At 38.9% G+C, this 27,904-nt stretch overlaps 1 protein-coding gene across 2 annotated transcripts; it reads left to right on the forward strand.

The window, feature by feature from the left end:
* The first annotated feature begins 1,130 nt into the window (after nucleotides 1-1,130).
* BFAR (bifunctional apoptosis regulator) lies at nucleotides 1,131-26,961 on the forward strand. Of its 2 annotated transcripts, XM_043976492.1 has the most exons (9): nucleotides 1,131-1,388; nucleotides 4,096-4,156; nucleotides 13,234-13,568; nucleotides 14,606-14,810; nucleotides 15,858-16,027; nucleotides 17,896-18,040; nucleotides 20,078-20,242; nucleotides 24,039-24,241; nucleotides 25,663-26,961. In XM_043976492.1, the coding sequence occupies exons 3-9, from the start codon at nucleotides 13,306-13,308 to the stop codon at nucleotides 25,853-25,855; spliced, it is 1,344 nt and encodes a 447-aa protein (XP_043832427.1). In that variant the 5' UTR covers nucleotides 1,131-1,388; nucleotides 4,096-4,156; nucleotides 13,234-13,305; the 3' UTR covers nucleotides 25,856-26,961. The 2 variants fall into 2 exon arrangements, with proteins under 2 accessions (XP_043832427.1, XP_043832426.1); XM_043976491.1 differs by lacking the exon at nucleotides 4,096-4,156.
* Nucleotides 26,962-27,904: the final 943 nt, after the last annotated feature.

A 27,904-nucleotide genomic window follows, 5' to 3' on the forward strand; every position in this document is an offset into this window, starting at 1 on the left:
AGGGTATAAAAACTGCTTGATTCTTTATCTGTGTGTCACACCTCCTGGTTGCCCCCAGTGAGTGTGTTGTACCTTTCTTTCAAAAGAAATAAAATCAGTGCTTTGACCTCCTTTCTCCTCGAGTCTCAATTATGGGGTCAGTGGGTATATTTCCCATCCCACTCAGGCCCTAGTATGAGTTTTCCAGGTTCCATCAGACTTCAAATTACTCAGCAATTTTGAAAATATAAATACCAATAGAATACAGTGTGTGACGGGGGCAGCTAGGTGGCGCAGTGGATAGAGCACCGGCCCTGGAGTCAGGAGTACCTGAGTTCAAATCCGGCCTCAGACACTTAACACTTACTAGCCGTGTGACCCTGGGCAAGTCACTTAACCCCAATTGCCTCGCTTAACAAAAAACAAATAAAGAAAGAAAGAATACAGTGTGGGGGGGGCGGGGGGGGGAATAATGGCTCTGGAATTAGGCAAGCATGTTTTTTTATCTTCTTAATAACAGCAGCATTGCAAAGTGCCCTGCACCTACCTACTAGGTACTTAATAAATATTTGTTGAAGTGAAGGTGGGCCTTTGTGGGCATGAATTCTTTGCTGTGCTACCTAAATCAACAAGAATGTGCCAGGCACTGTGCGAGAAACTGAGATAACGGAAATTCTACCCTGCATATCTTGTTTGTACAGTTTGTTTGCAAGTTGTCTCTCCCATTAGACTGTGAGCCCTTTGAATCAGGTCAGGGAATATTTTTGTCTTTCTTTGCATACCCCAGCCTTTAGCTTAGTGCCTGGCACATAGTAGTCACTTAATAAATGCTGGATAAACAAACAATCCCCGCTCCAAGGTGTTAGGGAAGTTTCTATTTTTCCAGACCCTAGCTTTAATAGTATCTAATAATTGCCCAACTTCTCATTTTTAGTCAGTTCTTTTGCCAGAAATCCTCAGGTAACAGAAATACAACTACGTCCCTATCCCAGCGACTAAAACTCTGAGCCTCCAGCAGTCCATTTACCCAAGGTTTAAACTACCAAGTAAAGCGGAGTTTGGTGGGGGGCAGGGGTAGGAGACGAGGGTGTCAGAGGCTGCTGACTTTTGCGCAGGCGTAAACTTCTCCCTCTCCGCACTCTCCCCCACCCCACCCCACCCCTTTCGGGAAAGCCTGGGCCTCTCTAGCCGGCGGGGAGATGCTCCGGTAGAGGCGGCGGGAATCGTTCCGAACGTGCTCTATGGTTGCTGCGGGGGGCGCACCAATGGCGTAGTCCGTCCGCACTTTATTTCCGGAAGTGAGGTCTTTCGCTTCGGCCGCTGCGGCTGGGGGGTCGGAGTGGGTAGCGCCGCCGCGGGCGCGGGGGGGGATGCTCCGGTCTGTGTGGGGCCGGCTCCAGCATCGCGCGGTAAGAGGCGGGGGTCCCGCGAAAGAGGGAGGGCAGGAGGCTGGTGGCAGTGGGGTCTGGGGAGGAGGGAGGCTCCGAGAATCCCCGGTTCTAGCGGGCCCCGAGGAGCCCCGACAACGTCATTTGGGGATCCGGGGCCCGAGGCTGTGGCAGGCCCGCGCCTGAGGGCTTTTCCTTCGGCGCCCCCGAGCCCAAGTATCCTCGAGTCCTTTGAGTGTCCCCATTCCTCACCTTCCTATAGCCCGAGCCACGGCCCAGGGCGAGGAAACCCCACGGGTGCGTTCCCCAGGGGCATGAAATCAGAAGATGACAGAAACCCTGGCTGTGGGCGAGGGGAGGAGGGCGTGGGAGGGCCCCTGAACTTAGACGGGGATGAGGCCCCAGCTGGTGGAGGGCTGGGTGGACCTGGCCGCCTCGAGTGTGTTCGGGGGGTCTCTTTCCATTCTGCTAACCCTTGCTGCGGGTCGCCCCCAGCGTCTTACCCGCCAGGCAGCCGCGGAAACCCCCAGAGGCAGGGAGGGTGTGGGCGGGAACTGGCCTAGCCCGGACTCCCCTCCTTCTCCTTCCCCCTCCCCTGGGGGGCCCTCCCCCAGGTAGTTAAAAGCCCTGGCTCGAGGCGCCGATTGGGCAGCTCTTTGGGTGGTGACGTCACGGACCCCCGCCCCATCCGAACGAGCGGTTGGATCTCTCCGTTGCTCAAGCTAAAGGCTAGACCTTGTACCGCATATGCCGTCCTTATTTCGGGTGGTGGGGCCGGGGGTTCCTCCAGAGGCTGGCCTCGAGTGCAGTCCGAATATATAATCCACCCAACTCTGGAATTCCTTCCATGACCCCTCTAGTCTGCAGTGATTGTTCTCTCAAATGAAATCATTTATTTCCTGAAATAGTCATATATCAGTTAATCTTTTCCTGCGCGAACTGTTTAAGTCTCTTATTGTTGTTATAACTTATTAGGAATCTTAAATATGGACCTTAAAAGATCATCTACGGGGCAGCTAGGTGGCGCAGTGGATAGAGCACTGGCCCTGGAGTCAGGAGTACCTGAGTTCAAATCTGGCCTCAGACACTTAACACTTACTAGCTGTATGACCCTGGGCAAGTCACTTAACCCCAATTGCCTAACTAAAATAATAAATTTTTTTAAAAATTAAAAAAAAAAGATCATCTCCTTTTCTCTGTGTCCTGGACCCATTTGGCAGTGTGGTGAAGTCCAGGGATCCCTTCTCAGATCATGTTTTAAAATGCATAAAATAAAATGCAAAGGATTACAAAGGAAGAGAATTATATTGAAGTGCAGTCAGTTATCAAAATATTTTGTAAAAACAACTTCCAGAATCCTAGGTTATGAACCCTCATCTAGTTCAGCTCTTCATTTTACAGATGAGGAATCTCGAATTTTATTTTTAAAAAATTTTTTTAGATCTCTTCATTGATTATAAACTCTTTCAGAGATACTATGTATTAATGATGGCTGAAGATCCATCTCCTTCCAGCACAGGGTCTTGCCCGTAGCAGACCCTCAATTAATATGAATTGAATCAATAGGTACTTAGTCTAATGTGCATCATGTTGTACCAAATACCGTTTGATACAAAAAGGTACAACGTAAGATCCTTGTCCTCAAGGAACTTATGGTCTCAAGGAAGATAATAAAAGGTATAGACAACTAGAGTATAAGATAGACAGTAAGGTACAATTTTGTGTATACCATAAATATATTTAAAGATAAAGGTCGAGAATACAGGTTGCAGTAGTGACCTAATACCACTACTTAAAAATTATTAATGAGAGCTCACTGAGTTCATTGTTGTTTCAGAAGCACTTTTGATGTTTTACTTAGTGTTTAGGATCAAGTAAGTGCTTCCATAAATGGAATCAGAACTTGGAAGCTCTATTCTGAAATGATGACTATTTTGTCTCACACCATGAAGAAGCAAAAGGTTGTTGGGGAAGACTTTATGACCTAAAAGCTGAAGCACGCCAGAATCCAGAGCAATCACTTCTGACATTTCTGAGAGGGGATTGTGTATATTTCAGATTGGGAATTAAAAAACAACCTGACTACCAGGGGTATTTGAAGATGTGAAATAGAGTCTGGAAGTTGTTTATCATTTGAACTTTGATTAGCTTGCTTTGCATTTATAGAAACTGTGATGTCCAACTTGTAGCATCTTTGGGTAGTGTGCATGCAGCATTATGATTTCACTGCTTTTTCTCTATCAGCCCTTTCTCCATACATTTATTTTCCATTACAGAAACAATAAAATTAGAGCAGTAGCTCTTTGCACAACACTTTGCATGTAATGATACATGTGGCCTTTTTACTAGTAAGGGGTTTTTAAAAATTTGGGTTGTAAATGCGTATTTTTAGATTAGACCAGCACACTTAGCTAAACACCTACAATCCTAATAAATGTTTGTTGAATTGAATTGAATTTTGGTCTTGAGTTGAATTTTGGTCTTGGAGTAACAGGCAACAGTTGTGGAATTCATAAAGAAATGCATTTTTCTCTTCAGTCTGTACAGTAACTGCTTTGCAGTTTGGATTAGTTGGTAAGGGTCCAAATCTATTCTCTAGGGTATGTGTGTGTTTTAAATGTTTGATTATGTCATGGTGTCTTTTTTTGTTGTCTAATAACACAGATGTCAATGCATTTTGTTTTGAGGCTCTCTTCTTGGGCATTGATTCTAATTTCTGTTAATATAGCTGTCAAATATGCTCTGATCAAGGAAAATGTTGGCACAGAAAATACCTAATGGTATATCTGGTGAGTTTGTTATCCTCATATATATCCTACACACACATTATATCTATCTCCTCATTATAAAATTAGCTTTGGTGAGAATTCCTGATTTCCTTTAATTAATTTAATTAATCCTTTAATTTAATTTAATAGGATTTTATCTCTTACAGGAAGCCTTTTCCAACTCCTCTTTATTCTAGTGCTTTCCCTCCATTAATTATTTCCTACTTATTCTATGGATAGCTTTGCATATTGTCTCCCTGATTAAACTGTAAACTCCTTATGGGCAGGGACTGTCTTTTGCCTCCATATGGAATGTTTTTGATAAATGTTGATTGATTGATGAGTCTGTATGCTCTAGAATGGGAACCTGATTGAATAAACACTATAAATTTTCCTCCAAAAAAGCTAGACATAATAATAGCTTACATTTCTCTAGTGTTTCCTAAAGTATTGTCCTCAAAAATAAGCCTCTGAGGTGGTTTAAGAAGTATTAGTCCACTAGCTGTGTGACCCTGGGCAAGTCACTTAACCCTCCTTCCTATTTGAAAGATGTGGAAGCTGAGGTTTAGAGAACTTAAATGACTTGACCTTGGTCACATGGCTAGTGTCAAAGCTGTGGATGGAATCTACATTTCTTGGCTACAGTGGTTTTTCCACCAGCCATCTTGTATCTGTATATTTCAATAATCTTTAAACTTTGCATTTTCCCCCGTAATTAACTAACCACTTAGAATGCTCAGAGTCAGTTTGTTGAATTTGAATTAATTTGAATGAACAGTCGTTTAAAAAAAAATTAACAGAAGCTGATGATGAGGATTTTGTATAGGTTGAGTCAAGAGATGAAAATATTCAAGCACCAGAGATTAAATGACTCTTATTTAATAGTTACTTTAGCAGGGTAGTAGGGAGGTGGACAAGGAAGAGAACATAATGAATAATGTTGAGATTTGTCGATAATGATAAATTAGCAATATAGTTTGCAAAGCCTGAGGACTTTCACTAACTATGCAACCTTTTTTCCAAGGGGAGAAAAATCAAGTTAATTTCCAATTCTTTTGTAACTTTGGGAAGTCAGGAGAATATATACAATTGATATTGCTCTTCCCTTTTTTCTCAGGGACCTTTTCTTTTAGATTTAAGACTGATTTTATATTTTTCTCCCTCATTTACCAGAAAATTAGCTTACTTGCTTGGTCCTTCTCCATGACATTCTATTTCTACAATCCTGTTCTTGCGTTGTTCCTCATGCCCACAACACTCCTTTGTATTTCTTGCTGTCCTTAGCTCACTTCAAAGCTCAGCTCCAGTATTGGCTCTAAAAGAGACCTTTCCTTAGTCTCCCCTTCCCCCAGGTACTTTGTATTTGTTTTGTATATGTTTTCTTTCTCCCAGTATGATTTTGTTGAAGTTGGGAACTGTTCTCTGTTTGTTTTTGAATTCTTGATACTTAGTAGTGCAAGACACATGGTAAGTGCTTAACAAATGTTTATTAAATTGAATAATCATACCTTTTTGATTTAACATTCTTTTGTTTGAGGTAATTTTTTTAGTTGATTCTTTAGGATTCTCTAAGTATAACATCATATCATTTACAAAGAGTGAAAGTTTTGTTTTGATTTAACATTCTTAAAACAAAACTTAGGTGCTGAAACAGTCCTGCCTTCCATCAGTGAATGTTTGTGGGGCTTTGTCCTTGGATTTCTTTTCTTTAATTACCATCTCTTTTAATAATCTCAGCAAGTTGAACTGATTCAACTATCATTTCTATACTGATGACACCTATATTTGTTTATTTTTCTCTGGACTTGGGTCCCTTATCACTAATTGCCTACTGCATATCTCTAACTGAATTTCCCATATGTGTCTGAAATCCAGTGTGTCCAAAATAGAATTCAGCATTTTTTCTTAAACTATTCCTACTTCCCCAAATTCCAGTCAGCTAGCTTCATAACTTGGAGTTACCTTCAACAGCTCCACTCTCTTTTTTACTCCTTATAGGCAGTTAATTTAAAAACAAAAAATCCAGTATTGCCTCTAAAGTAGGGATGAGCAGAAAGGAACAAGCACATATTTAGCACCTGCTCTGTGTCAGTGTGCTAAGTGCTTTACAGATATTATTTCATTTGGTCCTCTAACAACTGTGGGAGATAGATACGATTAATACTTCCATTTTACAGTTGAGGAAACTGGGGTAAACAGAAGTTAAAAAACTTGCCCAGGGCTATATAGGTAGTAAATATTTGAAGCAGGATTTGAAGTTAAATCTTCCCTCCTCCGAGGCTAGGGCTCTATCTACTGGACCTTCTCTTTACCCCAGTTGAACACCCTAGTTTACTTACTGGATTTATCGCAAATTTTCTAATGACTCTTCTGCTTCAAGTCTTTCCCTTTACAATCCATCCACCGCAGTTACCAGATTGATATTCTTAAAGCACAGGTTTGATTGTGTCATTCCCCTACTCAAGAACCTTATGTAGCTCCCCCTTGTTTCTGTGTTCTATTAAGTCATTTGACATTTAAAGCCACTTAACAAGTTGGTTCCAGCTTGCCCTTCCACACTTATTTCACATTATTCTTATTCATACAAACACATTCTGTAGTCCTGTATTCCAACCAGACTGGCCTACTGGCAGTCATATTTATGTTACATTCTATCTCCTACATCTATGACTTTGCATAGTCAGAGTGTGTGAAGAGTAGTACATACATCTGAAGGTAGTCATTTAAAGGGCATAAGTATAATGCATATCAACTAGAAAGTATTGATGTGTGAGACAGAAGACCTATAGAAAGAACAACCATAAGCAGAAGAGCACAGAGTTAAGAATGAATATTTTTGTCTAACTTTCCAAATGCATGACATTATAAAATTGTCCACTGAAGTCTTCCAGATGCTCATTTGCAGATGTCATTGCATTATCAAGTACAGAAAACTGCAGAATCTCCTAAGTGGGATGGATAATCATCCAAGAGTTCAGCATAAGCATACCCACAGGAAAAACCTAGTGGATAAAAGTTGTCTGATTCAAATGGTGTGATGAAGTTGGGCAGATAGCCCAAAGGGCTGTTTTTTCAGTACCTATAACTTGGAAGGACACTGATGAAAGATGATGGCTTCAACTCAGAATTGAATAGAAGGAAAAAACAGACTGGAATGTAATTGCTAACAACCCAGTGTTTTTAACGACTCCAAGCTTCTCTATGAAACAAAATCTTGTCTTTTTAATACCAGTATTCTTTTTTTTTTTTTTTTTTGGCGAGGCAATTGGGGTTAAGTGATTTGCCCAGGGTCACACAGCTAGTAAGTGTCAAGTGTCTGAGGCTGGATATGAACTCATGTCCTCCTGAATCCAGGGTCGGTGCTCTATCCACTGCACCACCTAACTGCCCCTGAATACCAGTATTCTTTGGGTGATTCTTTATTGCTGCAAATCAAGGAATATCATAAACTCCAAGGAATCGAAAATGTGAGCCACACAAGGGACAGTGGAGACTGGTGGATTGTAACAGAATACCTGAGGCAATTTATACATAAAATATACCAGCAAAGGGATATAAATAATGAGACAAGGAAATGAGTTAGTCTATATAGCACGACTGACGGTCTTGATAATAGACTGAATGCTAGAAAAGACTTAGGTCAGCTGGTTCACACTTAGGTCATGTGGAAGCAGTGCAGTTTCCTATGTCATAGATACCCCTTACCCTGTTGAGGGGACTTGCGACCTGGATCTGGGAGTTAGCTCATGTAAAGAACTGAAGGCTCATAGCGAATATTGTAAAATAAAAAGATTTATTAGGAGAGAGGATTATATGACTGGGAAGCAGTCACTATGTAGACTGTCTCACTGAGTAAGAAAAGAACTGGTCACTTTGTATGTTTACAAAGAATTTCAACTCCTTTCTAGCCTGAATCCTCTGCTTCCTCTAGGCCATTCTTTCATAGTCCCCTAAATTTAGGCTGCTCGTTTATATTTCTATGCTGTTGTTCATTATATCTTTGTTGCCTTCTTTTATTCTCTTCCCTTTATATAGCAAAATTCTACTCATCCTAACAGATCCCAATTCCTTCATGAGTCTTTTCTTTATCACACCAACCCTCATGTTTCTTCCTTCTGAATATCTGTAGCATATATCTGTACCACTGATATAGCACCTTTCATAAATACCTTAAGGTTATTAGCAGGTACAGAGGCTGTAGCTTATGGTGCATATCCACTCATAATACGTAGCGTAACAGTGGGAATTGGTGAAATTGGTTTTATCACATGTCCAAAGATAACAAACAATATAATTTCATGAAACATTTGATGATTTCATAGTGTAGTGTTCATGGCAAGCAATTATAAGAGACACCACCATGAAAATAACTGTATCTCATGCACCACTATCTTTTGCAGAGGCTAAAGAGAAATTCTATGATAAGCATGAATATGCTGCAACATATTACATTGGATGGATGACCATCCCTGCGGTTGTGAAGGATTTATGGGAAGAGGTAGACAAGAGCTCCCACAGGACTGAAGGACAGTGATGAAATCTCAGATCCAGCCAAGTAGCCAAGATCTTTAATAACTTAGTCAAAATTCTGTTTGTGCTCATTCACACTGAACTAGTCAGTATGAATACTTCCCTTATCAGTTCATCCATGCTTTCTCATTCTACGTGATGCTTTTTGTCCATGTCTCCTCATAAATCCTTCCTAAAGGATCCATTCACTGTTCTAGAGGCCTTCCAACTTAGGGGATCAGTGCAGCAACATGTTGTCCCTCTTTTTCTTTCATATTTTATTGGTGCTTTTAAAAAACACAAAACAACATCACTGTCACTGACTCCTCTCTTCTTCCCATAGAACCCTCCCTCATAGCAAAAAAACCCGGCATCATTTGCTGGTGTATCCAAGGCCATCTTTATATGCATGGGCAGAGCCACTACCACAGAGTCCAGTGTTAGCATCTCTCAGCTCTTTTTTCACTTCTGTACAGAAGCCTATGATGCTAATTAGCTGTCCTAAGAGCATCTCCCTCCCCCTTGCCCCCATGGGTACTGGAAGCACACATTGTAGCTCTTTTCCCAGACTGCTATGAGAGTGCTGGTCATACAACACATGACCCAGAGGGCTGGCTGGAATATTATCAGTTTCTTCTCAGTGGAGCTGATAGTGAAACCAGCAGTACAGGAGACCACAATTTATCTGCCTTTGATATCAGCCTCACATTTGATAATGTGAGATTTGAGAGGCCGGAAGAACATGTCACTCTGCTTCACTGCTTCCTTTGTTATGGTGGGTGAGCTTCATACCTGACTTTCTGAGTGCAAAAACCAGGAGCAGGTCAACATTTGGAGAACTGGCCATTATCTTGTGAGAAGCCAGGATGCATGCTGATGAGAAGCCCCTGGCAGGGAACAAAGGCCAACTGACAGGCCCCAAGGGAGGCCACACTCATGGTCCTGGAGGCATGGTTGCCACACCAGCAGGTGGAACTAGTTTGAAAGAAAGGGGTAGGGAAGGCATTGTGAGGAAATCACCAGTGTGACTGCAGCTAAAGGACTGTTCTGCCTATAGACACTCAGCCATACCTCTCCTTCTTAAACATGGGCCAGCCACCTTTCTCAAACAAGCATACATTTCCCTGATGAGATCTTTCATACCGTCATTGGTAATGCATTGAAGTTTATTTATGGCCACTAGTTGTTCCTCCATGACCTTTTGGGTGACTGGTAGTGTAATTTTTAAGTCATTGATGCCTCTTGTTTGTACAGTATTCATTTCCAGTTATACCATCCATCTTTCCCATCCAGTGAGCCTTCCTTAGTCACAAAAAGAAATGGTTAAGAGAGCTAGCTGCCAAAGACTAACACTGCAGGCCACAGTTATATATGGCCAAGGAAAGGAGAGATGCCTTTCTTCATCTCTTCTAGAGTGCCAATGTTCAGCCTTATTTTAGTGTTCTTTTCATTTACATTATATAATGTCTTCAGAAGATCATAGGAAGACAGCTCAGAGACCATCTCACCCATCCTCTTCATTTCACAGATGAGGAAACTGAGGCCCTTTGAGGTTAAGCAATTTGTCTGTCATACAAGGGGATAAAAATCAAAGGTGGAATTTAAACCTAAGTCCTCTAACTTTGGGAGAGCTATTTTTTTCTGCTCTTCAGTTCATGAAATGGAAAAGCATTTTTTAAGTGCTGTGGGAATGGTGAGAATTCAGTGAACTGCAGTCCATCTTGTGACTCAATTCTGGATCTAGCTTGGTTCCCTTTCATTTTAATTATGGGTCTAGTCCAATTTCTGTCTTGTGAGAAAACTATTCAGTTATGGGAATTGTGAAAAAAATTTTATTTCATTGTTTGAACCTGTTCCTTCATGTCTGGCAAGCTGGACCACCTTAATTTGTTTCTTAGAGACCCTTAACTAAGGATGTAGGTTATGCTGACCAGAAACCTAGTCAGATCCAAAGATTGATGCAAAAAGTTTTCTTTTTTTTGCAAGACCCATGTGTCTTTCTTTTTGTAAGACCCATGTGTCTTGTCTGAAAACTGGACCCAGACTGGTCAATCAGTTATAGTTTCCTTGTTCCCTTTGATTAAATACAGACAACTCTTTTTCTGGTATCAGGGAATTGCAGCTATTTACTCTTCCCCCTCCAAACTTCGAAAACCCCTAATCTTTCCTTCAGTTAGAAATCATATTACCTAATATTATATCCTGGTTTATATTCTAATAGTTCTCTTTTAATGCATAGAAATCTGTCTCCCTCTTATATTCGGGGTCTAGTGCCAAACTGAGGAGACCTGGTCCCAATTTGTTATACAATTGGCATACATTGCATAATAAATCAATATGCTTGGAAGCTCCAACAGTTGTTTCCTCAGTGATTTCAGATTTTACCCGTCATAGTGCCTACTGGGTGACAAGTACTGCTAGGGATATAAATAGAAAAGTGAAACAATTTCTGATCTTAATGAGTTTACATTCTAATTGGAGGAAATAGCACATGAAGGAGAGATCACCTGCAGAATGGACAGAAAGACCTGGTGGTACCTAGGATGTAGTGGCAGTATAGATGGCAAGGCTGAGGGTGCTTAGGATTTAGTGGCAGGGCAGATAGGAAAACCTAACAGTCTTCTCTTACCAGAGGATTTGTAGTTGGAGATTGCCTATCCATCGAAGCAATGTCAATCGCCATGCCTTTCTCACAGCCAGGACACTAAGGGGCTCCAGACCTACTGGGAGGGGAAATGCTGTAGGATCTGGGCAGATTTGTCTTGGGGAATGGATACCTAGTAGCTACCATTGCCTCCATCCTCAAGGGCCCTGTGATATGGATTCTTGTTGGGCAGGAGTTGAGCAAAAAAGTGCTGCTGTGAATATTTTCCTGTACATGAAAGGAAACCCATCATTTCTGGTCTTTATAGTTTATGGTGGTCCATGATTTACAGCAATGTGAAATCACTTAAAAGTATACTGGTGTGACCTCCAAAGAAGGAACTGATTTTGATTGAACACAGAATGAAGCATGCTATTTTTCACTTTCTTTCATTTTTTAATTTTATTCAAATTTTCTTGTACAAAATGACTAATATAGGTAATATTTTACATAATTGCACATATATAACATACATCTCATTGCTTACCACCTTGGGAGGGGGGTAACAAGGGATAAAATTTGGAACTCAAAACTAAATAAAAATGTTTATTATTAGAAAAACAAAACAGAGACTATGTCCAAAGCCAGACTACTTTTTTCATCCTATGATCGGGGGTCCAGGTCAGTGCCTACTTTCTATGCTTGTTGATGGACTGCATGTTAATCTGAGCAATATTTATTCTTGTACTTGATTTTTTTAAAAAATCCCCTTTGTGGATTTTTACTCTTCCTGGAGGCAGCTAGGATAATGCTACATTTTGGAGTCTGGAAGACATGAGTTTGAATTCTGCCTCAAACTGGCTCTGTGACCCTGAGCAAATCATTTAGCCTCTCAACCTTAGTTCCCTCATCTGTAAAATTGGAATAATAATAGCACCTAATTCACAGAATTTTAGTAAGGTCAAATGAGATAATATGTGTAAAAACCTTTGCAAAACCTTAATATAAAAATTAATTTTATTGTTAATATCATTACACTTTTGGTTGCTTATGGCAGATGTTCTAGGTAAAGTACAAAGGGAAGAGGACTTTCCTATATATATGGCCCTGTAAACAGATGCTCCTTTTTACAGATAGTATTTTAAAATAAGCTTTTAAAAAATAAATATTTTTATTACAACTTTGCCAATATCAACAAACAATAACATTTCAAAATGCAAAGGACAAAAAAGATTGAATATGAAATTGTGAATTTCCCATGTCCTGGTTATTGTTTTTGTTTTATCTTTGGCATAGTAATACCATCACTGCCTTTCTTGTCTGTATCCCCTTCTGAGCATACTTCTGCTCTCTTCTCTGTGTATTTTGTGCTTAATTGATGCTCTTACCTTTTTTTTAAACCTTACCTCCTACTCACCCCCATAAAATTCCTCCCTTGTAACAAATGTGCAAATAACATTTTTTGACTATCCTGTTTGATGTCTTGTGGTCTAGGACTTGAAACTGTAAGATCTATAGCCATTCAAAAGTGATTAGCCAAACAGTTCACCAGCTTATTTTACTACTCTGAAAATTTTGTGATGGCTCCTGAAAGATATTATTTGCATTTTACTTAAAACTGGAGTGTAAAAGCCTCAGGGAATCAGATTTAGAACTGGTAAGCATTAAGAGAGAGGTAGCTGTGGAATAGTAGAGGCCAGAAGCCCAGGGTTATAGTCTCCCCTCTGATACTTATGACCCCAAACAAATGACTTAAGTTTTTGGTGCCTTCAGCTCCCTAAGATGCCTTTGCAAAGCAGCTGGTAATCTATATTGGAATTTTCCTCAACCAATCAGAAAATAAAGCAAGACATGGCAAGGATTTTTATAAACTTCATTTATCCTGATTGATTTAAAATTTTAGTGATATAATTTTATAGGACAATGGCAGTTCTATGATAAGTAGACTGGCTTTGGTTAACTCAGTTTTTCTCAGTAAATTTTTCTACTGTCTTTTTTCTCCCAGATTTAATTATGCCTTGCATCTCTTAAGAGTTTGAAATAGATATCTTCAGAGTATGGAATAATCTGGAAAAATATGGAAGACATACAGCTAATTGCGCCCAACATGACGAACACTGAAGAAGAAGAGCCCATCTCTGGTGTTAGTCGTCAGATATCTGTTAGTGAATTTTCCTGCCACTGCTGTTATGACATCCTGGTGAATCCTACCACCTTGAACTGCGGGCACAGTTTCTGTCGACATTGCCTGGCTCTGTGGTGGGTGTCCTCAAAGAAAACAGAATGTCCAGAGTGCCGAGAGAAATGGGAAGGTTTTCCTAAAGTAAATATTCTGCTCAGGTAATTCTCAATCAATATCCCTGCCATAGAGAGGAAGATTCTAGAATGATGTTCTTAGTAAGAGATACTGTTGCCCTGTCTGTTTAAAAAAGGCAAATTCAGAAGAGCTCTAACTGCTATTTTTCTTTTTCTTTTTTTGATCTGTGGTACATCCTTTTTTGGAGCTTTGAAACATAGGTGAAACAGAGCAAAACCTGAGTCTTTCCTACTGAGTATAAAGGATGATTCTGGTTATCAATTACTTGAAACAATTTGCCCTGTAATAATGACTTCCTGGATCATGTAGAATAATCTAGAATTTTCCTTTTCAGGGCAATTGGTTTAGCCATACAATTTTTAAAAGTAATTATGGGGTGAGGGGGAGGCAGCTAGGTGGCGCAGTGGATAGAGCACCGGCCCTGGATTCAGGAGGACCTGAGTTCAAATCTGGCCTCAGGCACTTTACACACTTACTAGCTGTGTGACCCTAGGCAAGTCACTTAGCCCCAATTGCCTCACCAAAAAAAAAAGTAATTATCGATATGATCATTTCTGCAACCTTTGAATAATCTCACAAAGGATAGAAAGTCTCACATTCTATACAGTATATAAAACAGTATGGGGCAGTTCAGATAATCATCAAGTACTTTCAGTTTCTATAGTATCATAATGTTATATATTAAATCTTGGGCAAAGTGGGACTGAAAAAACCTGGACTTTGCTTGTTTCTTTATTATTGAATTCACTACTAGTCACATCAACAAAATAACCCAACAAACAATTATGCATAAGTTAGTGAAAATGATGTTGAGTTATGTTTGAAAGGCCTTGTTTTTATCCTGAGAGGGCTTTGCTTTTTTACAAGATTTAATTTTCACTGAACTATTGTTGAGTTCTTTAGTCAGAGAAAGTTAAACCAACTGAGTCTATGACATCATGAGCTGTATACTAGTATTTTTCCTACTTCCAGACCTTAAATCACTTAGAGTTCAAGCTTTACTTTATATCCTTATGATAAACTTAGTTAAATGATTTTCTTGATTTTGTTTTCTCTGTAGAGATGCCATTGAAAAGCTATTTCCTGATGCCATCAAATTGAGATTAGAAGACATTCAGCAGAACAGTGATATAGTCCATAGTCTTGCAGCCTTTCATAAATACGGCAATGATCAGATTTCTATAGCTCCAAATGCAGGGCGAGCAAATCCTCAGAGAGGAGGGGGATTTTTTTCTGGAGTGTTGACAGCTTTAACTGGTGTTGCAGTAAGTTTATCTTTTGTCTAATTTCCTCTCCACATCATCTCATAATTTCAACATCTTTTTCTTTAAATATGGCTAGATCACTAAATGGCTTCATAAAGAGGTAGCCATATGTAGCAGATACAAGCAAAATGACCTGGGTTTGAATTCTGTTTTTATAGATTGACTGTGTGATCCTGGGCGTGTCACTTAATTCCTCAACGCCCCCAGCAGCTCTCTAAGATAGTAAAGTGCAAGGGAAGTGCTGATCTGCATAAATCGAGGGGGGCTTTCTCACCACCAGTTTCCTACACCAGTGAAATCACAGATCTCATCCAAAAAACAAACACAATGAAACAAAAAAAGACTTAAGTGAAGTTATACAGTAATTCACTGGTGAGCATTTAAAATTGCTCATTCCATCCAAGTTTCCCCAGACATCAAACTTTGGTATAGTAAAGCTTAACAGTATTTCCTTTTATGTTTCTTATTATAATAGCCTAAATAGTCCATATTCTGTTTAAAGTGAAAGACACCAGATTGTTGTTTTGTTTTGTTTTTTTGGTTGGGACCTGTGAATTTCATTGGTGTAAGGAGCTGCCAGTGAGGAAACACCCTCTGCCGATGCAGATTGACCAACTACCTGGCACTTTACAGTCTTGGAGATTTGCCTGGGGCCTGGAGAGGTTGTGACTTTGCAAGGATCACATGGTCTTGTGTAAAAACAACCCTTCAACCCAAGTCTTTCTGACTTTATCCACTCCACATTGCTACCTCTTCATGAATCCATATAACTGTCTACCCATATGGGATTAGTGCTACTTCTGGAGAGAGAATTCAGCCTTCAGCTGGTCCCAGTTAACTTGGTGCTTGTTTCAAGTTTATGAAAACAAACTGAGCTTTTACCAGTACTAGCACATAGTCTTGGTGTTTTCTTAAGAATCTATATGTGTCAGACACTGTGCTTTCTTAGGAAATCTGTTTCTTTTTCTTTTTCTGAAACTTCTATTTTCAGCAAATGAAGTATTCCAGTTATCTGTGCCTTAAACTTGCTGTTATTCTCTTTTCTAGGTGGTTCTACTTGTTTATCACTGGAGCAGTAGAGAGTCAGAGCATGACCTGCTCGTTCATAAATCTGTTGCAAAATGGACAGCTGAAGAAGTCATTTTCTGGCTAGAGCAGCTGGGTCCTTGGGCCTCTCTTTATAGAGAAAGATTTTTATCTGAAAGAGTTAACGGCAGGTAAATAAGACATAGATGCTTTTAAAGATAGCCTACTGTTGTGGTAGATCAGAGATTTCAGATGGAAAAAAATAATTATAATTAAATTAACCAGTAAATAAAATCTCTTTCCTCCACTTAAGTCATTCTGATATCTCATGGCATGAAAATGACCCTGAGTTCCCCCAAAGATTTTGCCAGGGAAGAGCTAGCTCTGGCAAGTCTAACCAAGCTGTAAAGGCTTTGATTATAGGCCTTGTAGTGAGTTACATGTCTGTGATCCAGAGACCAGCTTAGTGGAGGGCAGGAAGTCTGCCCAAATTTTTTTCAACCACAATACACTCAGAAAAAGACTTCATCAGCATGTGGAGGGGTTGTAGTCTGCATCAGAAGATAGAGTATGTACACTAAAGAAATCATGAATCCTTCAAGTGTTGAAGAATAAGTAAAACCTACATGTCATTTTGTGGGCAAAAAATTGTTAAGATGCTCCAAAATGGGGACAGACCTCAGCTGCTAAAATTTCACTTACCTTCTTGCCCACCCCAACATTATATTTGAAAGTCTTCTTAAATTTTTCAGCTTTTTCACAGTTGATGTTCCTGTAAATGTAACTGTATTCACAATTATATATAACTATAAATATAACACAATTGGGGAATATAAGATGGTCATTCTGAACCTGTACTGTTGTTACTTTGCCTTTTGCCTCTGTGACCTATCATAAAGTGTTTCTAAAATGAAACTAGACTTTAATACCACAAGGTGGTTCTTCCCTACCCCCCCTCACTCTACCCCCCAAAAAACCCCAAACCCCAAACAAACAAAAACCGGTGGAGCTAGAGAAGGTCCACAGAAGGTCATATACAATAATGAGTGAGACTGAAAAAGCTTTTGTCTGTAGATTAAAACAAGTAGGACTCTAGACCAGGGCTGAGATGAAATGTGTTTTAAGTCTATATGAAGTCAGATCGGCTTTGGCTAGAGTGGAACATGGAATTGTTCACCAAAACCCACAGCTAGAAAATATCTCTTAGAGTGTGAAAGGGAGTAGGACATCTATGAGGAAGGGTTACTTGAAGCCAACCGATAGTAAAACAGAAATTTGTAGCCCATGTTAAAGACTAAGGAAGTGTTTAGAGAAATGTATATATATGACTATACAGAAACAGACAGTAAGGGAAACTAGAAGTGTTTTGGAATACAAAACACTTACATGAACTGTTCTTTTCTATAAACCAGCCTTGATGCTAGCTAACTTCAAAGACTGAATTTTGTTTTGGATGAATTGTGAGGCTGACATGATATAGTGATTCTTTTGAATACAGCTGTTTCAGATGATTTGAAATCAGTTTCTATTTAATATGTACCTGTATACTGTTTAAAAGATTGTCTCTTGTTAAGGTTTGCTATTTTAAGTTACTGAAGTTGAGTAAGCTTATTAAATTTGACCAAATCATTTGACAGGTGGAGCATGAGCTAAACATTATGCTCTACCAAGAAAAGAGCCTCATCAAGTGACTCTGCTGTCCTGCTTGTCACATGCTGTTCCTGTATAACATTCATTTGTGTGCTTTTATTTCCCATTAAATTTCATTGCTGGGATTTGGAACTTCAATCACTTTGTGGGTTTTAAAGCAGTATTTTTTGTTTGTTTTTAATAGCTGGATTGGCCTCATGTTGAGAATTGTTTACCCGCATGCTAAGCGATTGCTATGGTAGCCTGTGTAGAACAGTATATATGTTGAGTTCCAGGTGTACTAAATGTTCTAGCTCTTTTACAAATTTGGGTTGATTTCCAAGAAGGAATTTTGAATATGGAAGGGGTGTTTTCAACACATGATCTCAAAGAACAGATTTTTTTTTTCTTTTCTGCTCCCCTACCATAGATTGCTTTTAACATTGACAGATGAAGACTTTTCAAAGGCTCCATATAACATAGAGAATAGTAGCCACAGAAAAGCCATCATAATGGAACTGGAGCGTGTCAGAACTTTAGGAGTAAAGCCCCCACAGAACCTTTGGGAATACAAGGTAAACTGTCATAGCCACTGATTCCCTTTGCATAGAGTAAACCATTTGGGAACATTTTCAGAGAAAGACTGAATTGGAACTTGGGTTTCCCTCCTGTGCTCAGTCCCAACTCTAGCACTACCAGATATATGACCCTAGATAAGTCATTTCTTGACCTCTGGGTCTCAGTTTCCTCATGTATAAAATTTAGGTGTATTGGAACAAGCCCTAAAATTCTATGAATGTGGTATAATTGTAATATGCTACAAAAGCCCCACAAGTCTGAGAGAGTTCGATCTATATAACTAGCTTCTAGGATTTATTAACCAAAATAAATGTTTTCCAATTCTGAACCCATCACTCCTAGGCAGCAACTAGCTCTTTAAGATGTTGACATTAATTTTAATAGTAACCTGAGAATATCTTAGTAAAAAAAATTTGTTGCAAGGGAAAATACTGTATTCCATAGCCAAATTGATTTATTTTTTTTTGTATAGCGAGTTCTGTTCCATCTGCATGAGAGGCAATGTAGCATAGTAGATAGTGAGCCAGTCTCCAACCCAGGAAGACCAGGCTGATCATTTCATTTCAGTGGCCTAAGCAATTCTCTAAGACTGCAAGTTGCAGAGAAGGTGCCAACCTACATTAGTAGGAGAAATTCCTCACCTGGTAGTTTGTTCCTATACCAATAAAATCATAGGTTCAGTTCCCCTCTCTCTCCATAAATAATTGAGGCTTGACTATATAAGGAAAGGAAACATAACCCTAACAGAATGACCAAATTTTAGACCTAGGAAGACTGAGAAATTATCTAGTTATAGATTCATGGAATCTATTAACTTATGTGTTTGAGGAAATGCAGGCTTAAAGAGGTTTCATGATTTGCATACGGTCACATAGTTATTGGCAGTGTCCTTTTGCTCGTTCTGTGGTATTTCTGTTATATAATAGGGTTCCTTAAGTTTCCCATTGGTGCTGATAATCAACTAAGTAATTTTTTCCATCAAACAAGTACTTTTGTGTTTTATGTTTCTATGTTAGGTCATTTGTATTTCAGTAGTTCTTCTTTCCTTATCTTATGGAAAGGAGCCAAGAACTTTTATCTTTTCAGGCTGATAGTTCCATCAATATGAATCTTAGAGTTGGCCTGAGTGCCCTTTCCTGAAGATTCATAATGGAATGAGCCTTGGCACTGTCAGATTCTTTTTTTTTTTTTTTTTAAGTGAGGCAATTGGGGTTAAGTGACTTGCCCAGGGTCACACAGCTAGTAAGTGTTAAGTGTCTGAGGCCAGATTTGAACTCAGGTACTCCTGACTCCAGGGCTGGTACTCTATCCACTGTGCCACCTAGCTGCCCCTGTCAGATTCTTTTTAAAAAAATAATTAATTGGGGCTGGCTAGGTGGCGCAGTGGATAAAGCACTGGCCCTGGATTCAGGAGTACCTGAGTTCAAATCCAGCCTCAGACACTTGACAGTTACTAGCTGTGTGACCCTGGGCAAGTCACTTAACCCCCATTGTCCCGCAAAAAACAACCAAACCAAACCAAACGATAATAATTAAATAAATAAATGACTGAATATTCTTTTTTTTTTTTTTTTTTTTGGTGAGGCAGTTGGGGTTAAGTGACTTGCCCAGAGTCACACAGCTAGTAAGTGTTAAGTGTCTGAGGCTGGATTTGAACTCGGGTCCTCCTGACTCCAGGGCTGGTGCTCTAACCACTGTGCCACCTAGCTGCCCCTCACTGTCAGATTCTTTAACTGGAATTTGCAGAACTATAGAATGTTTGCTCTTCAGATCTAGAAGAACTTTTATGTAGGGCTCCTAATTCTCTAATCTGGCATTGAAAGATTATTTTAGAAATTGGGACTTTATGTAATGTAAGTTACATTTTGTATGTTAATGATAAATACTAGTCTTTCTCACTGAATTATTTCATTTATTTAAGGCTGTCAGAAAAAAAGACTGCAAATTCTAGTTTATAAAATGATTTAAAGTGAGTTTTAAAGGATGATTCCCCATTTTTAATATCTTGTTGTTCACCTTCTAATGCATTTCAGGCTGTCAACCCAGGCAAGTCATTATTCCTGTTGTATGCCCTGAAGAGCTCCCCAAGACTCAGTATGTTGTATCTGTACTTGTTTGATTATGCAGAAACCTTCTTACCTTTCATGCACACAATATGCCCTGTGCAAGAAAAAGAAGATATCATCACAAAGTTTCTTGTAAGTTTAAAAAAAATCTTGATTTCAACTATATATGTATGTGTGCACACACATATATACATATACACATAGATATACATACATATATGCGTGTATCTACAAAACATTTGGTTCAGGCTCGTGTGTGTGCGTGCGTGTGTGTGTGTGTGTGAGAGAGAGGCTGCCCCAATATAGTGATTCTACATATATATCTATACACATATTTACATATATGTGCATGCATGCACACATACATATGCACGCACACGATATGTCATGTGTGTGTATCTCAAATGTTTTGACAAGAATAACTTAACTTGCCTTGATTTAACATTAATGCCCCACTTTAAGTTATACAGACTTCATCATAACAACCCTGAAAGATGGATAGTAAACATTTTTTTTTAATTAATTTATTTTTTTTTAGTGAGGCAATTGGGGTTAAGTGACTTGCCCAGGGTCACACAGCTAGTAAGTATTAAGTGTCTGAGGCCGGATTTGAACTCAGGTACTCCTGACTCCAGAGCCGGTGCTCTATCCACTGTGCCACCTAGCTGCCCCTGTAAACATTTTTTTTAAATGTGGACCTATGATTTCATTCATGTGGGAAACTATGGAGAGCTATTCTGTGCTAAGTGACATAGTGGATAGAGCACTGGGCCTGGAGTCAGAAAGACTGGAATTAAAATTCAACCCAAGATATGTACTGGCTGTGTGACCCTGGACAAGTCCTTTAATCTGTTTCCTCAATTCTAAAATAGGAATTATAATAGCACATACCTCCTAGGGTTGTGAGGGTCAAAGGAGATCATATTTGTTAAGTGCCTGGCACATGCTGGGCAATTGTGAAATGCTTATTTCCTTCCACCAGTGCCAATCAGCAGCTCATCTATAACTGGTAGTCTTAGAGATTGGTCTAGAGCACTGAGAAGTTAAGTAGTAACTTGCACATCTTGTAGTATATGTCAGAGATAGGACTTGAATCCAGATCTTCCCGACTTTGGAATTGGCCCTCTGTCCACTATGCTGTGATACCTCTAATGGCCAGTATTCTCTTAGATTTTACAAATGAGGAAAATAAAACTTTGAGATGGGATATGTCTGAGCCTTGGTATAGGTTGGCTAATGAATAATGAATATTTTGGCCACAGCAAAATGGTTGGGATAGTCATCAGTAGAGAATTCCTGTGCCAACAAAATTAGATTCTTGAATCATCATTGCCTTGTTTATGCAAAATGTTTATCTGGAAAGTAAAGAAGTTAGCAAATGTGACCTACAGTTCACAAGGAGTTATGTTTAGTTATCTTAATAGTGTGAAATAGTGTCTGAATCCTAAATTTTGACATTGTTTATATCATATAACAGGTTATATGCCATAAAAATAATATACTGAAAGCAGCGCCCAGTATCCTTTGCTCATATTAGACACTTAGAAGGTTGTCATGGTAACGAATAAACACAACACTAAATTGATATGGTATGTCAAATTTATGTCTACTCATAATATTCTGCCTTTGATATTGATGCTTGTCATCAAGGGAAATTTTGTGAGTTGGCTTGGTTGTCATCTAAGATGCTAAACTTAGAACATTAGGGATGTATCTAAAGTATCCCTAACTTTTCTGAATGAGTCACTGCAGGTCTATTTTTTAATAAATCTTATCTAAACTTTCCTTAATTCTATTTTTGTTTAATAAAATTATAATCTCCTTATAGATAGATACTATGTAAGACTTCAGTAAAAAATCCCACAAATCTGACAGTGACTTAATTGGGGGGGGGGCAATGAGGGTTAAGTGACTTACCCAGGTAAGTCACTTGACACACCTAGTAAGTGTCAAGTGCCTGAGGCTGGATTTGAACTCAGAGCCTCCTGAATCCAGGGCCTGTGCTTTATCCACTGTGCCACCTAGCTGCCCCAGTGACTTAATTTTTAAATTATTTTGGTATAGAGGCTGGTCAGTTTTTTAATGAAGTGGCATATATAAATTGCTATTCCTTCCCACTCTACTTATTCATATTCCTTTTTTACTCCCCTAAAAGCACTAATATATTAGTCAGGAATGAATTTTCCCTTTAGAAATCCTTTTGCCTTTTCCTCCAGTAGATTATATTTGTTTAAGGAATAGCAATCCTATACTTTAAATTTAATCCAACCACTTGACCCCATTTGGGTCTGGCCTGAGGACCTCATTGATAGGAGTCATATTAGCTGTTTACCAGCTGGGGTATGCCTCACAAGGAGAGACATTTCCTTTTTTCTCTTCTCCCTTGCTGCTAGATTCCCTCTACCTGCTTTCTTTCTTCTCACTCTCCATTTACCTACATTTGTGTGAATCTAGTGATGACTGCTAGCACACCTTTTTATTGTTTGAGTTAATACTTCCATCTTATCTTAATGGAAAGACCACAAATGCTTGATTTAAATATTCTTCTGTCTTCTTTTTTGTCCCAAGCCTTGCTTCTATACTTTAGGATCCAGAGCTCTGATGGATCACAATCATTTAGTCCAACGTCCTTATTTAGCAGATGAGGATCCTGAGGGTCTTGAGAGGATAAATAGCACAACTAGAGAGGAGGCAGACTGGGATTTGAATCCAAGTCTTCTGACCACTGATCCATTGTTCTTACCACAGTCCTTTCCTCTCCTTTCATTGTCTTAACTTTATGTGAAAGAATTTCATAATGGCTTTAAAATCAAGTGCTTCTAGAATTATCTTTTGGCCTACCTGATGTCTCACATTTGATTTTGTAGGCCTCTTTACTCTATTCAGTTGGGCAGTCTTTCCATTGGTTAAAGTCTTTTTTCTTTGTGTTATTAACCTTTTTGAATCTTACCAATTGGCTGTCTTTTTGCTTAGAATTTTGAATCAATAGCCCACATTTTTGGGGATTTCTAATAAGTTATTTTTAAATAATAGTCTTTAGACCTTTTACAAATTATTTTAACTAGTTCTTCATTTTTTAGCTTTTTTTTTTTTTTGGAACAGACTCATGGTTTAAAAAATTTTTTTTTTCACCGTTCTCCCTTTTTCTTCCTCCTCTCTACTGCGCATGTCTGAGTTACATATATGATAGAGAAAAATGAATGGACTTGATTATTTTAATTCACTCAAAATAATTTAATAAAAGATCTGTTGGAGAGCTTCAAAAATTATATATGGGGACAGCTAGGTGGAGTAGTGGATAAAGCATCTGCCCTGGATTCAGGAGGACCTGAGTTCAAATGTGACCTCAGACATTTGATACTTACTAGCTCTGTGACCCTGGGCAAGTCACTTAACCCCAATTGCCTCACCAAAAAACAAACAAACAAACAAAAAAATGTTTCTTCGGGGCAGCTAGGTGGCACAGTGGATAAAGCACCGGCCCTGGATTCAGGAGTACTTGAGTTCAAATCTGACCTTAGACACTTAACACTTACTAGCTGTGTGACCCTGGGCAAGTCACTTGACCCCCATTGTCCTGCAAGTAAAAAAAAAAATTATATATGAGTGCATTTATAATCAATACAATCTGGGTGATATTTTTAATTTGAAGATTAACTTCATAGGGGCAGCTAGGTGCCTCAGTGGATAAAGCACCAGCCCTGGATTCAGAAGGACCTGAGTTCAAATCTGGCCTCAGACACTAGACACTTGACACTTACTAGCTGTGTGACCCTGGGCAAGTCACTTAACCCTCATTGCCTTGCAAAAAAAAAAAGATTAACTTCAGTTTATATTATTTCAAAGAGGCATACAAAGTAAACTAGTCAGTACAGCCAAATAGTTCTTTAAAAACCATGTTGTTGTTTTTTTTTTCTTTTCCCCAAAGGATTTTAAAGAACCCACTTGGAAGCAGTGGAGAGAATTCCTTGTTAAATATTCTTTCCTTCCATATCAATTGATTGCTGAATTTGCCTGGGATTGGCTAGATGTGCACTACTGGACATCACGGTTTCTTATTGTTAATGCCATGTTGCTCTCTGTTCTGGAGTTATTTTCCTTTTGGAGGATTTGGTCAAGGAATGAATTGAAGTAAGTATAGAAATGGATGGAATAGCAGGGTTTGGAAAAGAAATATATTTCAAGACAAGTCTGAAATATTTTGAAGATTTCTTTTACTTGGAGGAGGACATTTAAGAAGTAATAAAAATCACTTATAAAATATTTCCCCCAGTACTATTTACATATAAACATTAGCATGCTGTTGGGAGAAGCCACCTTTTTAAAAAAGGATTAAAATAAAATATTTCCTTCTTGTCAAATTACACCATGACATAGTAGAAAAGGAACTGGACATAAGGCAATCCAGGTTTTCTTCCTAGTGTGTGACCTGAGAAGAAGAAAGTGGGGGGACAAGCATTTATTAAATGTCTACTATGTGCCACGAGCTTTATAAATATTGCTTCATTTGATAATTATCTCACTTGACTTACTGTCACTTAATCACTGTGGGCAGCAGTTTTCTCATCTGATAGTAGGATCACAGATTTGGATCTCTAAGATCTAAAATCTAAGATCTCGTAAGAGATCATTTATCCCAAACCCCACATTTTACAGATGAGGAAATTGAGACAGAGGTTACATGACTTGCCCAAACTTACATAGTATATATATCTAAGGGAGGATTTCAACTGTGGTCTCCCTGGGTCTTGAGTGCAAAGATCTTTTCAATATTCTACAGAGCTTCCTCTAAATGAGGGGCTTGGACTAAATGATCTTGAAGGTTTTTCCCAACTCTAATATCCTGTGATCCTATTATAAAATGATTCCTGGATGAATATTGATCAGAACTGGGGGAAAAGAAATTGTGTCTCTGTCATTTTACATTTTCTTCCCTTCCCATTCATGTGTGACCCCCAGAAGCCCAGTGTAGCCAAGAAAACAATCAGATTATAGCACCACTAGTTGAAGGTGTACTCTAAAGAAGAATGCAAATGTTTACTTGCACATGTTCAGTTAGACATCTTGGAAACTGATGACTCACTTGTAAACTGTAAAGTTTAGAAAGTTCTTTTCCAACAATTCTATGAAATTAGTACTGTGTGTATTATTTTTTCCATCTTACAAATGAGGAATCAGTTCTAGAAAGGTTAAGTCACTTACCCAGAGTAACAGAGTCAAAGCCAGGGATTTGAACCCAGGTCTCTCCTAATTTCAAGTCCAGTTCTCTTTCTATTACACCATGCTGCTTTACATATGGATTTAATAAGAGAGAAATACTTTTTTCAAGGAAAAAGATTTCACTTTGTAATGGCTTGCAAATCAAAAGTAACTACTGTGCACAATACTCTTTTCTACAAACCAGGACATTTGTATTAATCTGGGTCAGGGTCTTTGGAAATAGATGAGATGATTCTTCTCACTAGTTGAAAAAAGACATGTTAGTGCCCAATAGGAATTAACAGAAATTCTCCATAGATTTGCATTCTAATATAATCCTCTTCTTTTTTCAGAACTGTTCCTCACATAATGTGGAGCCATTTTTGGAAAGTATCAACACAGGGACTTTTTGTGGCCATTTTTTGGCCTATTATTCCTCAGTTTATTTGCAACTGTTTATTTTACTGGGCCCTGTACTTTAACCCAATTATCAACATTGATCTTGTGGTCAAAGAAGTACGCAGACTAGAAACTCAAGTGTTGTGAGTGTTGCTGTCCCAACTTTGAGTTAAGCCAACCTCCAGCAGGTCTGAGCTTTGAAATTTAAAGAGTGGTGGGGGCTGCAGTGGGAGTGAGGGTAAGGGGGGAGGGGGTCTGCTTTTCTATAAATAGTGATAAAAGGAGCTGCTTTTTTAAAAAGCTACACAAAGTTCATCTTGGCATGGGAAACAGGACCCATCGTTCCCAAACCAGTATTGGTTTATTCAGACTGTACAGTAGTGATACTTTCCACATACTATAACTACCTCACAGAGGTGTTGTGAGGCTCATTAAGATGATGGCTCTGAAGGACTGTTAAGAGCTCCTCAAAGAAGATGGGACAATACATTAAAGTATCATGGTATTAGGCTGTGTGTGTTTGCTTCTCAACAGGCCTTCTGAGGCCTCGTTTGATAGAGCTGCTAAGTGACAGAGAAGCTCACTTAGAGCACTGATGATGGGGAAATGAAATTCTACTAGGCAGGACCTCACCTTCCTAATGTGCTCAGTAAGTGAATTTGGAGTCACATGTGGCTGCAGACCAGAAGTGCAGTGTGGAAGGTGCTGTCCTGTTGGTGACATCTTGGGAAGCATCCTGGTGAAAACTCTGCAGTCACTGAGTTGCTGACATATTCCCTCCTAGTCAGTTTTAATAAATGTTTTGTGTCCTTTTATTTGAAAAGGGATATTGAACAACTTTGAGCAATTAATGAAGACTAATTTGCTGTCTCAATGCTTCCTAAAAATAATTTTTTCAAAAAGAATTGGATCTGTGACAAATTTCAAGATTGTACTTTTATTTAAGAAATATTTGATAATCGACCTCACACTGTATCATTGTCTTTGTGGTGTGATATCTGTACCAAGAGCTGTGATTTGTAAATATGGAATGGTATGAAGTTTGGCTTTTTATGTATGAAAACAACAGGTATGAAATATGGTATGTAAAAACAGGCCATAAAGAGATAGATGATTTATATCCAAAGAGAAGTGGTGGCTTCTTGAACCATTCTTTGACCCTTTGTATCTTGTCTTAGAAGTGAGGATTTCATATTTGCATCTGAAGGTTTCAAAGAACTACTTTAAACAAAAATAAAGGTTTTTTTTTAAAAGAACTTAAAGTCCTTATGAATTTAGAACTGGAATTTTGGAGATCACATGCTTACATATCACACTGACCTCACATACTAAACACACCCAAATTTCTAAGCATTTCTTAGTATCCTGTGTGTAATCTTTCCAGCCTCTAAGAACTTTGTCTCTGGGCTTCATCATTACCTATGTTAACAGAGGCAGTAAGATAGGGCAGAAACCAAACTGGATTGAGAAAAACAATACATTTGAGTTCTAGACCCTGTTTGGCCACTAACAACTAGCTTTGTGATCTTAGGCAAGACATAAAAGCATTCAAGGTCTTCATTTCTATATCTACAAAGATGGGACTAGATGACAAAGTTCCCATCTACCTCATATTCTGTTATTCTGGGGGAATTAAATAAATGAAAAGGCTAGCTGATAGCTAGCTTTTATCTTGCATGTTAAGGTTTACAACAACATATCTCATTTGATCTTCACAACAACCCTAGGAGGTAGTTACTATTATGATCCACCATAATTTTATAGTTGAGGAAACAAGACAGGCAGAGGTTAAGTGACTTGTTTGGGGTCCCACAGCTAATAAGTTTCTGAGGCTGGATTTGAACTCAAGTCCAACCACTACAGTGGATAGAGTGCCAGGCCTGGAGTCAGGAAGACCTTAGTTCAGATCTGGCCTCAGACGCTATGTTTGCCTCAGTTTCCTTATATGTAAAATTAACTGGAGAAGGAAATGGCAAACCACTTCAATATCTTTGCCAAGAAAGCCCCATGGACATGACTAAAAGCGACTGAACAACTTGCCTACCCCAGGCACAATGCTCTCTCCACTGCATTACCTAGCCTTTGTTGTTCAGTTGTGTCCAACTCTATGTGGTTTTCTTGACAAAGATACTAAAGTCGTTTGCTACTCTTTCTTTAATGTGTCCCTATTTTACAGATGAGGAACTGAGGTAAATA

Source organism: Dromiciops gliroides, chromosome 1 (genome assembly GCF_019393635.1).
Source record: "Dromiciops gliroides isolate mDroGli1 chromosome 1, mDroGli1.pri, whole genome shotgun sequence".
NCBI lineage: Eukaryota > Metazoa > Chordata > Mammalia > Microbiotheria > Microbiotheriidae > Dromiciops > Dromiciops gliroides.